The sequence below is a fragment of the Dipodomys merriami genome, unplaced genomic scaffold (genome assembly GCF_024711535.1).
Source record: "Dipodomys merriami isolate MVZ:Mamm:240054 unplaced genomic scaffold, mDipMer1.0.p SCAF_10, whole genome shotgun sequence".
In the NCBI taxonomy this organism is placed as follows: domain Eukaryota; kingdom Metazoa; phylum Chordata; class Mammalia; order Rodentia; family Heteromyidae; genus Dipodomys; species Dipodomys merriami.
The window spans coordinates 39,974,663-39,987,299 of NW_027202271.1; the positions used below are offsets into that span (position 1 = coordinate 39,974,663).

A 12,637-nucleotide genomic window follows, 5' to 3' on the forward strand; every position below is an offset into this window, starting at 1 on the left:
TTTAAAAGAGCAGGTCTCTATTTCACAGAATGACAAATTCCTTGAGTGAGGACCAGGGAGGAAATGAGAAAAGAATGAAGGGTGTTTGATTTTTTTTTCCTCCCAGTATCCAGTATGCTGTATATGGCAGTGCTTTTGAAAGGCTCTTGTGAGTCAGAAATCCTGAGCAACAATGGCAATTAGAGAAGATATGTCACTTTCACTAAAGGTTCAGGAGAGGAGGAGGAGAAGAGGGACAGAGAAGGGGAGGAGGAAGTGGGGAGAGCAGAGGATGGAGATGAAAGCAGGGCACATCCTGAAAAGATAATCCTCATGGTTATGACATAATCATGCTGCTTGTACATATATATAGGGGATGGCCAGAGCATCTCTCATAGTTCACTCACTTGCAAAGCCCGCTGAAAGCAAGAGAAAGCACCGGAGAGAGCTCTCTCTGTGTCTCTCTGACTTTTGCTAGAAGGCTGCAGATAATGGCAGGAATGAAAATCCAGCTTGTGTGCATGCTGCTCCTGGCATTCAGCTCCTGGAGTCTGTGCTCAGGTAAGCTTAACTCCTTTTCCCAACTCCCTGAAGTGATCTCTTTTGCATTCTCTTGCTACTTAGGCTAATACTGGCAAGAGAATAGTGTCTCCCTTAATGCCTTTTTGGTAATAGTAACTGTGTGTACCTTCGGTCTCTGTCTTTATAGGAACTGAAAGGTCTATTATCTTCTTTTAAATCTCTAAAGCAATAAAAAAATTTCATAGCATGAAACATAGCATGTTTTTCTTGGGAATACAGCCACTAGATAGAGAGGGGGAAGAAAAAAGAACCTAAAACTTTGAATTACACTAGTAATTATCTGATGAGGAATGTAGAGGAGGTGCCTGTCAAGGTAGAAGCTACTTATTAAATCTCATTCCATTAAAAATGTTTTATTCTCACGCTCGGACACTCTATTAGAAAGAAATGTTTTTCCCTCACCTAACTTGGTCATTTGTCTCTAATTATCTCTCTCTGTGAGTTAAGATGCTGAAAAGAAAAAATGCTGAATAAATGACAACTATTAATTTGTAGAATTTTATTTGCAGAAAAATGGATTGTTCCAAGTTCTTTCTCAAAGTACATTTTATAGTCTATCTAAGTGAAAAATAGATATGATATCAACATAATAGGGTTTTTGCCTCTCTATTAAGTTAATACAAAATATAATTGGGTAATTGGTACTTTGATATTAATGGGAATAGTTGGTTTTAGAATATTTTCATATGCTAATTTAAGAGAAGTCAGGGTGTAGCTAGACTTACATTTAAAGAAATAACATGATATATAATGCTTGTTTTAAATAAAATTATAAAAATAATTGAACAATTATATCAAAGGGAAATAGTCTTATGGGAGAAAGCAGCAAACAATATATAAACTATTTGATGCTATTATAACTTTTTAGCTTCATAAATATGGCATCAAAAGTAATTCAAACTCACGTTATGATTTTTCAGATGTAATTAAAATCTTCCAGCATGCACAATTGTATTTGTTTAAAATACTTGGTTTCATTTGATGATTAGATGAGGACTAGAAGATACCAACTTTTCCACAATTGCAGTTCTATCTAATAGTTACAGAAGATTTAAAAGCATAAAATATGTGAAAATGGGTTATCAATTAAAAAACATGTATATTAGCTCTTGAAACTGCTTTCTGTGATAAATCAAAATGTGTGGGGATTTTGGCATGTATTGTTCATACATTAGTAATGGAACTTGTCATTGCTGTTGAAAAATACATTGCATCTTTAACAAACACAGAAAAAAACATTTCTAGCATACCTTGATTCCTAAATGCATTGTTTTCTCAAATGGTTTTGCCAAGTGTGATTTCGACTTTTCTTAGGAGTTAGAGGACAAGAAGTGTATGTAAATTTTAGCTTTACTTTGTTTAATCAAAAGTAATCACTGTTATAATATTCCACAACTTGATTCTATTATGTTGTGATATTTTCTAAATGTTACTGATCTATAAAATATTCATTAAGGTAAACTTGGAAGTGATATTGCAAAAAGATCAAAGCTCATTTTCCATACTACATTACATGCATTGAAAGAGTTACATTTCTGCTGAAATAATTTCCGTGTATGCTGTGATAAAATTGCAGTGTACAAAATTCAAAACTCTTGTTTAAAGCAGAAAACAATTCTGTTCAAGAGTATTTGGCAAAATAACTTCTCAAGTAGAGTAAACCTCAATATATTTTATTCTAAAAGTATCAGTAAACAATCACTCTTTATTTTGTCCTAAAATGTCTCATGTTTATATTTTCATTATATTTATTAAATAGCAATATGCATATCTTAAATCTGTAGACTAGTAGTACATTTGATTAAATCTATTACTAAACATTTTACTGATATTCAGAGATAAAACAACTCAAAAATCATAAATATCTTTTAGCAATTATGCACTTATAATTACTTCTACTAGTCTAGCTGTCAGCATAAAATTAATCAGTATTTTTTTTCTGGGAACTATTTTAAATAAAGTAAATATATAGAAAAGACACAAAGCCTTAAGACAAATTTTTAAGTTAATTTCAAATATGTAGGCTTCAATACTGTCATGTGCCATAATTATATTGTAATCATGTGTTTTTGATCTTCCTTAGATTCAGAAGAGGAAATGAAAGCATTAGAAGCTGACATATTGACCAATATGCGTACAACAAAGGTGACATTTTCTTTTCCTTAATCTAGTGTTGAAGAATAGATGAATTATCTCTTAAAACATGGTGTACTTGTCTTGTAGTAATAGCTTCCCATCATGATTGGAAAACTCTTTGGGATGCATTTCCTTTATTGGGAAGATTTATAGTTTTAAAGATGTCAAAGGTGTCAATATGAGAGGGAAAATTGCCATACTTCAACCTTAACTAAACAGCCACATATGATTTTATGGGAATATATGCATGGTGTTTAAAAGAACATGTTCCTATCATTAGATACTTAAATATTCAACTTAAATATCAAAATAAAACTTAAGTGAACATTTTGCCGGGTTTTTTGGTTGGTTTTTTGATTTTTTAGATCTTGAAAAATAAAATGAGTTGCCTAAATTGAAAATGATAAGACATGACAACCTAAAAAGAAAATGTGATAGAGATAAAACAAAGCTGAAAATTTGTACACATACTTTTTTCTCATATTTCTTTGATTAGTGGTTTTATGACTTTCCTCTTCATATCACCTATTTTTTATATTTTTAACATTTTTCAATGATAGTGGCTATTATTTTCTTTTTAAAGGCTCATCTTAAATTAGGGAGATTAACATTTTGTGAAGTGTTTTGTTTATTTGTTTAATTTAAACTACATTCCAGATTACGAACTCTCTGCCTCAAACCTCAGAGTGCTGGAATTAAAGGCATACAAAACTACAATCAGATTTTATATATAGCTTACTTTTGATTTTAGCTCGGGATGTTATCAATAAATACACAACATCCATAAATATCAAATAAAAATTTACATATGTGTAAAAGATAATTTATATATTTATCTGCTTAAAATTCCTTTCTTATCCTTTTATGGATTCTATTATGTACATCTGTTCATGGCAACAGATTTAGAAAAGTATTATTCTGTATAGTTTTAATCTCATTACCTTTATATTTAACACACATATTGTTCAGCTGCAATGTGCCATAAGATGTTATAAATAAGCATGCAGTTATACATGCAAATTTCTTCATAGCTAAATGTCCCCAAACATTCTAAATACAACTTTCACTGCATGCTACACAGCTATATGCACTGAGAGAACATTCGCTTATATGATCTCTTGTTGGATCTTTTGCCCTATTTTCCTTCATTCCCTTGATTACTACAGCTTTAAATATGTTTTAGTATTCAGCAAGGCTCTTATTTATCACTTAAAAAATCACATTCATCCTTCCAAATTAACTTTAGAATTATTTTGTCTAATCCTATTCTGCAACTTCTAGTCTTCTGTTATTTTTCAAATGGAGACAATAATTTGCAATCGCATCATATTCGGAGAGCAATGCATGTACGATTGTCACTTGATACCATTTCCATTGTGTTTTTTTCTTTGTAGTAACTTAAATATTTGTAAGTCTTTCTGGGAAAAAATCCCCTCATCTCTACCATTTCCTTACATTTACATACTCTTAACTATTTCACAGTCAGGTTCTCCTACCTCACTTCTTTCATGTTTTCTTAATGATTATTTTTCACAAGTAGAGAAGGTGCTGATGGTGTTAATTATGAGTTCAGACTAAATGTCATGAGAAAAGGAAGATAATTTTACAAAATGTAAAATTTGGAATGAAGTAAATACGTTGGTCAGCTGTGATAACCCCATGACAACTATTAATGTGTGAAATATTCAATGGCTTTACCTGACTGTAATTTCTCAAAATGATTATTTTCCATTTCAGCTCCTCATTCATTAGACACAGCTGAAATATAATAGCAAATGGGTTCTTCTAAATTTTAATCACACTATACGCATTGTTTATTATTATTGTCCTATTATATTTCCTTATTGTTTTCCTATTTTTATGTGTGTTACACAAGGAGACTGGATTTATTAGAGTAGGGCAACAATGAGACCATAAAGTATAACTGAATTCTTTAGCACAAAACAATTCTTTTTTGGTTTTTTTATCACAGAAGTTTTAATTGTGTTATCTTTTATTTTTCTAAATTTCAGACCAGTAAAGCAAATGTTCCCTCTTGGAAAATGACCCTCCTCAATGTTTGCAGTCTTATAAATAACCTGAATGGCCAAACTGAGGAAACCGGAGAGGCTCCTGAAGAAGAAATTGTTATAAGAAGGAAACTGCCTATGGTTTTAGATGGCTTCAGTTTGGAAGCGATGTTGACCATATACCAGCTCCAAAAAATCTGTCACAGCAGGGCCTTTCAACACTGGGAGGTAAAACAAAAACACAGTATGAGTATAATTATCATTATACAATTTAGCTCTTATTTGTATTGATAGTTGTGTCTTGATCATACCATAACAGGAAGACTTACACATATTAACAAAGAATAAACCATGTGTTGAGGTTACCATTCTTTCAGATCTTCAAAGTGTCCCACAAGTATTTGGACTTTGTCAAAATATTTTTTTCTTTAATCTTAAAAGAAGGGCATATCTTGAGGCAGATTTTATCCGTATGTTTTGTTTGTGCTTAAATGGATGGAATACTTAGGCAAGTTTTGTTTCTGGTGCTGGTAAGTGAAGGCATGTCTAAGAAATTTAAGTAACCCAAAATATTTTTTTCTAAAACCACTGTAATGTGTACTTACCTTATAAATAAAGAGAATGCAAAAAAAGTCCATACAAAATAAGGAAACAAGTGAAAAAGTTTTATTTGTGCTTAAATATATTAGCACAAATCACATGAAATACAGAAATGTTGATTCTTATTATTTAGGTGGAACTCAGATATGCATATTCATGGGTTTTTAAAACTTTTGTATTTAAATATAATAGGTAATAAAAATGTTTATTCTTTTCACAAAAAAGAGATAATAGGTATACATATATGTATGTCTATATAGGTACACATATAATTGTATACCTATATATGTATGCACACACATGTATAAATGTATATAGGTAGGTATATATAAGTACAATGTACACATATATGTGTATATAAAGTTGTACATATATACATCTGTATATATACATGTGTACACACATATATACATGCATGTATACATACAGATGTATGTATACCTATGTGCATCTAGATATATATACATGCATGAGTACATATATACATATACACAGTTATACACACAAACATATATACATGTATGTATACATACATATGTATGTATACCTATATATACATCTAGGTATATATACTCATACATGTGTACATATATACATGTACACAATTATGCATACATATATACATGTATGTATGCATACATGTGTATTTATACCTATATATACATCTAGGGATATATACACATATATATGGGTATATATACACATACACATACATATATATGTATTATTCCAGTTTACTTGGGACTCTATATTATGTTTGCTTACATATGAGACATGAGTGTATGTATTTGTCTGTCTAGCTATCTTCCTGCCTTCCTACCTCCCAATCTATATCATCTTCATGGTTTATTTAAGTTTGGAGTTCAAGCATTCTTAGCAACTAAATTAGACCCTTCATAGCCAAGATAGTCAAGTTGTATAATACAGAATTATGATAAAAGACAGGAAAAAATCCTTTGTATAAAGTACTATTGACTTCTTGTCTCCAGTTAGAAAATTATGGGAATTGGAAAAAAAAATTCAACAACAAAATTGGACTTGAGTTGTGTTAGTGTCTATAGCCAGTAATAATCATATGGTAAATTGAAAGTAATGAATAATTTTTCTCTAGATTCCCACAGCTTAAACATGGAGATTCAAATCCATGAGTAAACTGTTATGAAACTAATCAGAACATTTACCCCTTATAACCTGATGATTATTTTCAGCTATCACAGAAAGCTTTATCCATATTCTAGTTGTGGTTGTCAATTTTGCTGGAACAGTTATTTTCTACAGTTTTCCTTTTTGTTCGACAGCCTAAATACTAATATGTAAGATTAAACCCTTTAGGTATTGCCAAAGTTATGTTCAGTTCATCAACTACTAATTCTAACTTCACATCCATCTCTCCCACTGAAGAAATAAGCAAACAAGACAATACCCCAAAGGGACATTTTTAAATTTTTAATGTTACCTTATCTTTAGATGAAAAACAGTTATTTGCAAATTTAAGTAAATTAAAAATTATTAGATAAGTCTGCTTTCAGAACACTATTTTATTGTGGGGACTTGTACATATAAAAGATAAATCAGAGATATGGAAAGATATGGGGAAATATTGAAGATATGATAGGGGAGAGTAAATGAATAATAATTGGAAGCTAAAAATATATTTTAAAATTTTCTAGTTGGAGAAACGTTGAAAAATTCAGAATAACCTCTAAGAAAAACTTGTTTCAATGTTTTATATGTTCAGTTTACACCAGCATTGAAAATCTGAGTTTTCCTTCCCAGCTAATAAAATAAACTTGTGCCACAGAGAGGTTCTGTGAATAAGAATGATATTTATTCTAACTGATAAACAAAAAGATGCTTTCCAGATGAATAAAACAAAACCTACAGTTTTGATTCTACTCGAAGTACTATTCATCCTTTAATTTTAATTTAAGCAAAATTGTTTATTCTTTTAAGTATTGTTTAGGTCAATAAAACTTGAAAATACAAATCTTAACATAGGGAAATGTCAATTATATGTTATTTAATCCAGAAAAGAAGGAAACCCTCAATATCCTATCATGCAAATAGGTAAAGGTCGCCTAAAATTGGAACTTTTGGTATTTTAAATGTTGAGTGATTTAAAAATAAAATGATAATATCATTCTGAACATAGTACAAGTAATTACAGGTTGTGCACAAAGAAACTGAAGATTGAGAAGCTAGATTGTCTGACAGTATGTACTTTTCCTTTATGGAAATTGAAGAGCTGGGGGTTGAAATAAAATACTTGGTGATAAGATGTCAGTATTAGTTATAGGGACCCCAAAGTTTACAAGGCAACCATAAGCTAAACAGATTGTAGCCCTATAAACAGACATTTTGCATATGATGATATGTACAAAAATTGAGCAAGGGAGGCAGGACAAGCATTCCTCTTTCTCTACTGAGAAATGGGTCTTTGCAATGGCTAAGTCAACAATAGACAATTAAATCCCATTACCTTTACAGTCAGACTTAATGTCTCAGATTCTGTACCATATTGGTCATGATCTATTATGTATCTAGTTTATTTTACTCTTTCCATCTGAAATTCAAGCATGAAAAATATTCACTGGGTTCTACTTGGCATGTTCATTCAGTTAGAGGGATGAATGATAGGTCTGGAAGAATATGAAAGTTTTTTTTTGCAAAGATCCTGTCAGATAAACTAGGGAAGATACTGAATCCAGAATACTACAGATCATGTCCTGATCCATGCCGACCTCAGCTGACCTAGTCATCTCTCACAAGATGTCTATGGTCACATATTTGTCTGTTTTTAATTTTAAACAAAATAGAATGAAATGAAGGGAAATGACCTGAAATGAAAAATTGTATACATTTATGTTTCTTTTATGTCCTCTCAATTTGCAGATAATTCAGGAAGATATTCTTGATAACGGAAATGACAAAAATGAGAAGGAGGAAGTCATAAAGAGAAAAATCCCTTACATTCTGAAAAGGCAGCTGTATGAGAATAAGCCCAGGAGACCCTACATACTCAAAAGGGGTTCTTACTACTACTGAGAAGATAAATAGTTACTAATATGTGCTTGTGACTATTAGTGTTTAACTATTTAACTGTAGTTATGTGAAAATGTGGCAAAAATATTTACATTGTCTCTTCTACAACTGTGGCTCAGTAGATGTAAATTTTTCCTGCATTAATATAAAGTGGGCTAAATGTTTACAAATAAATCAAAATTTTGAGCATGATGTGTTATGTATAATTGGAGTAGGTGTTAATTATTATATACATAAAATATTTTGCAGTTTTGCAAGGCATAGTATGGTTATGTCAAATATTTGGCATTTTATTTGAAGCTAAGTTTTTTTTTTAAATTGTGAAAATACCATAGAGAGGGGTTACAATTACATGGGCAAGATAATGGGTATATTTCTTATCAAGCATTGTTGCCTCCTCCTTTGTTTCCTCTTCCCATCCCTTCCCATCTTTCCCCCCACCCCAAAGTCTTGCTTACATTTCACTGACACCAAACGGAGTAATGACACCACTGTTATTATTTCTTTTTTTATTTCATTTTATTAAGAAATACACCCTTCTTAAGATTTATTCACACTTTTTATATATATGTAGCGTATGTTGTTGTGAAAGTAGGGCTATCTGAAACAACGATAAATGAAAAAAAATGTTAATTGTTCCCATTTTAGCGAATAGCCTTTAAGTGAAATTTTTATGTTAAATAATGAGAAAGCTAATAAAAAAGACAACAGGTCATGAGAAATACATGTTTCACTGAAGATTTACTTCCATTAGAAAATTGTAAATTCTTTTTTAATCCATTGTCTAGTCTCTTCCACCCTTCATGGTCTGATCATCCCTTTATCATTCCTATTATTTGATTTGCACTTTAAGTCCAAGAATGTAATGACTCCCTTTTAAGACTCACCTCCCTGTCTTAGGAGCGTAATAGAGCATCCTGCTGACATTGCTTCTACTCTTCCTAAGAAATTGAATACAACACCAACCTTTCTGAACTACATTTAAATATTTTAATCACAGATCTCAGATATACATTTACTGATTACAGAATTTTACAATTCCTTAAAAAATTACATCTCTGATTGTCACTTTTGTTGGTTCCTATCTTCTCATTTCTTCAGTTACGACATTATTAATTATCTTTTTTAAATTTTTTAAAAAATTGTTTTGCCAGTCCTGGGACTTGAACTCAGGGGCTGGGCACTGCCCCTGAGCTTCTTTTGCTAAAGGCTATCACTCTACCACTTGAACCATAGCATCACTTCCAGTTTTTTCTGTTTATGTGGTGCTGAGGAATCAAACCCAGGGCTTCATGTATGCTAGTCAAGCACTCTACCACAAAGCCACATCCCCAGACCCAATTCTCTTGATTTTCATGTGATCTTTAGAATTATTTAACCCAAACTTAATAAGAAAAATAATCACATAATTCCTTTCCCCTCCTTCCACCAAAGAGAACAGCCAAGCTGCATCCAGCTGCAATTATTTTTCTCCCCTGCCACTTCAGTGGGAGGAATTGTCCTTTTTCTTCTTGGTGTCTTTCCTTTACTTCCCTGATTCAAGAAATATCTGCCCCACAAGCCCCTCTGAGGTTAACAAAATGGTCAACAAAACTGGAACAAATATTCAGAAAAAACAAGCTGCTAAGACATATTCATAAGGTTTCATTCATCATTGTCCTATTGGTAAAAAAGCAAGCTATCTTTAGTAGACAAATGGATACATAAATTTCAGCATATCCAATCAATACAATAAAACTCAGTTATAAAATGTTATTGGTTACACATAATTAATATTGTAGCTACACAAGAGCCTGGAGCTAGTGGCTCACAGTTTGAAACCAATCCAGGTAGAAAAGTTTGCCATTAACTGTTTTCAAAATTCAAAAAGCAGGGGTGGAGCCATGGCTCAAATGGTCAAGTGACAAACGGGCAAGCAAGCAGAGCAAATCAGAACCAGAATGAGATCCTAAATTCAAGCCTTGGTACTGTTATACAAGGAAACAAAGAAGCAAATTAAATAAATATGAATAAATAAACTGTTAAGCCTTAGAAATTCATAACAAACTTAAAAGCATATTCTAAGTAAGAGAAAGAAAGTAATATTAAAATCTATGTATGGTCTGATTCCAACTGCATCACATTCCATAAAAGGAGGAAGTGTGGAAATAATGAACACATCGCAGATTTTCAGGGATTGTTTATAGTGGGAAGGATGAATAGACTAAACACTGAGCATCTTTAGAGGAAAAAGATATTAGGATGGTCAATCATATATTTGCTCATGTTCATAAAATATACAGTCAAGAGTCAAGCCGAGTGAAAACCATGAAAGTATGTGTACTGATGTATTCTACCACATTGTGGGGGTGAATGTTCTTAGTGGTTGGAGGAGCAGCATGTTTTGGGAAAGAGCTAGAAAGGAAATCTCTTTATCTTCTTTTACCTTTGCTGTGAGCCTAAAACTATTGGAAAAGAAAAAAAAAAGTTGGTTTACAAATTTTTTTTTTATTGAACTTGGACAAAAATCCAAAGTTTTCTCCTTAAAAGGCCTCCAAAGATCTAGAATTTGCCTCCTTTTGTACTCACTTCCATTCATTTTCTCCAGCCACAGTCACACCAGTATTTTGGTTCCTTCACTATCGCTGCCTTGCTTATGCATCAGAGCCTTTGTGGTTGAGGAACCTCTGTTTCTCAAACACTTCTGGAAGAAAATCTTTTTTTGTTGTTGCTTTCTAAACACATACAATAGCTGGTTATCTCATTGCCAGTATCTCTTGTTCAGGAATCATTATGTTGGAGCCAAGGACTCCGGAGAGAAAAAGGTAGTCTTTATTAACTTGGAAAGAGATGTTAGTCCTTGTAATGTTTAATCATCATTTTGTTGGCCTTCATTGTGAAGTTTTATTTTTTAAACACACAAATGTCATCATCTTAGGGACAGAGAAGAGTCATTTAGCTACTGTATGGAACAAAGCTCTCTAACCAGCCCAGGGCCACACAGATAATTACTTGAAAGACGACATTCAAAAAAACACACATCTTCAGCCTTATTGTTGTAAAGTAACAGCCATCCTATGAACTATGTCTTCTTCTAGACCAACCCACTCATGGTTTCTCTCTACATGGTTTTTCACAGCAGATCTTTTCAAGACATCCATCTGGGGCTGGGATGTAACTCAGTGGCAAAGGCACTTGTCTACCAAGTGCAATATCCTTGGTTCAATCTCCAGTACTTAAAAGACAATGTCTATGTGCCACTGATATATAAAATAATAATATCTATTTAATGAACTCCAGGAAATGGAAACAAGAGGAATTTTCTTCATTGTTTTTGTTTTCTTTTTGTATTGTTTGTTCATTTTTCTGTCTTTGAAAGGTTCGGGGGTGGGGGTGGGACACAGAAATAGATGGACAGCTGGGTGCCAGTGCCCCACGCCTATAATCCTAGCTACTCAGGAGTCTGAAATCTGAGAAGAGTGGTTCAAAGCCAGACCTGGCAGGAAAGTCCATGGAACTGTTATCTCCAATAAACCACTAGAAAACTGGAAGTGGCATTGTAGCTCAAGTGGTAGAGCGACAGCCTTGAGCTGAAGAACTGAGAAACAGTGCTCAGGGCCAGAGTTCAAGCCCCACGACCGACAAAAAAAAAAAAAAAGGATGGATAAAGGGTAAACAAATGTAGCACTGGCACTCACTAGATACTAGGTTGAAAATGAACTATACGACTTACAGGTGGGCATGGGAAGGAAAAACTGGAAGAGAACAAAGGAAGGGGTAGCATTGTCCAAAGTGAAATATACTCATTACCTGACTTATGAAATGGTACCCCTCTGCACATCACCTTTAAATATTAAAACAAAACAAAACATCTATCCTAAATAGCCTTTATTCCCAAGTCAATATGTATTCACTTAATTTTTATTTTAAAAAGATATAAAAAGATAGAAGACAAATAATTTTCTTTTTTTTTTTTTTTTTGGGTCCAGTCGTGGGGCCTGAACTTTGGGCCTGGGCGCTGTCCCTCAGCTCTTCAGCTCAAGGCTAGCACTCTACCACTTGAGCCACAGCACCACTTCCAGCTTTTTTCTTTTTGCTTATGTGGTGCTGAGGAATGGAACCCAGGGCCTCAGGCATGCAAGGCAAGCGCTCTACCACTGAGCCACCTTCCCAGCCCGGAGGACAAATAATTTTCGATAGCTATCAGTTGGAAATTGATCGATCACAGACAGACCATGATGCTTTTCTTAGAACTAAACTTTCAGACTGAATCTTCGTAGCTGTCATGGTAAAGCATAAATATGAACACA

General features: G+C 32.9%; 1 protein-coding gene across 1 annotated transcript; it reads left to right on the forward strand.

Annotated features, from left to right (window-relative positions):
- Window positions 1-303: 303 nt before the first annotated feature.
- Window positions 304-8,807, forward strand: Nts (neurotensin). Its single transcript, XM_070036927.1, has 4 exons — window positions 304-540; window positions 2,645-2,706; window positions 4,710-4,934; window positions 8,199-8,807. Exons 1-4 carry the CDS (start codon window positions 471-473, stop codon window positions 8,349-8,351), a joined length of 510 nt encoding a protein of 169 aa, XP_069893028.1. The 5' UTR covers window positions 304-470; the 3' UTR covers window positions 8,352-8,807.
- The last annotated feature ends 3,830 nt before the right edge of the window (window positions 8,808-12,637 follow it).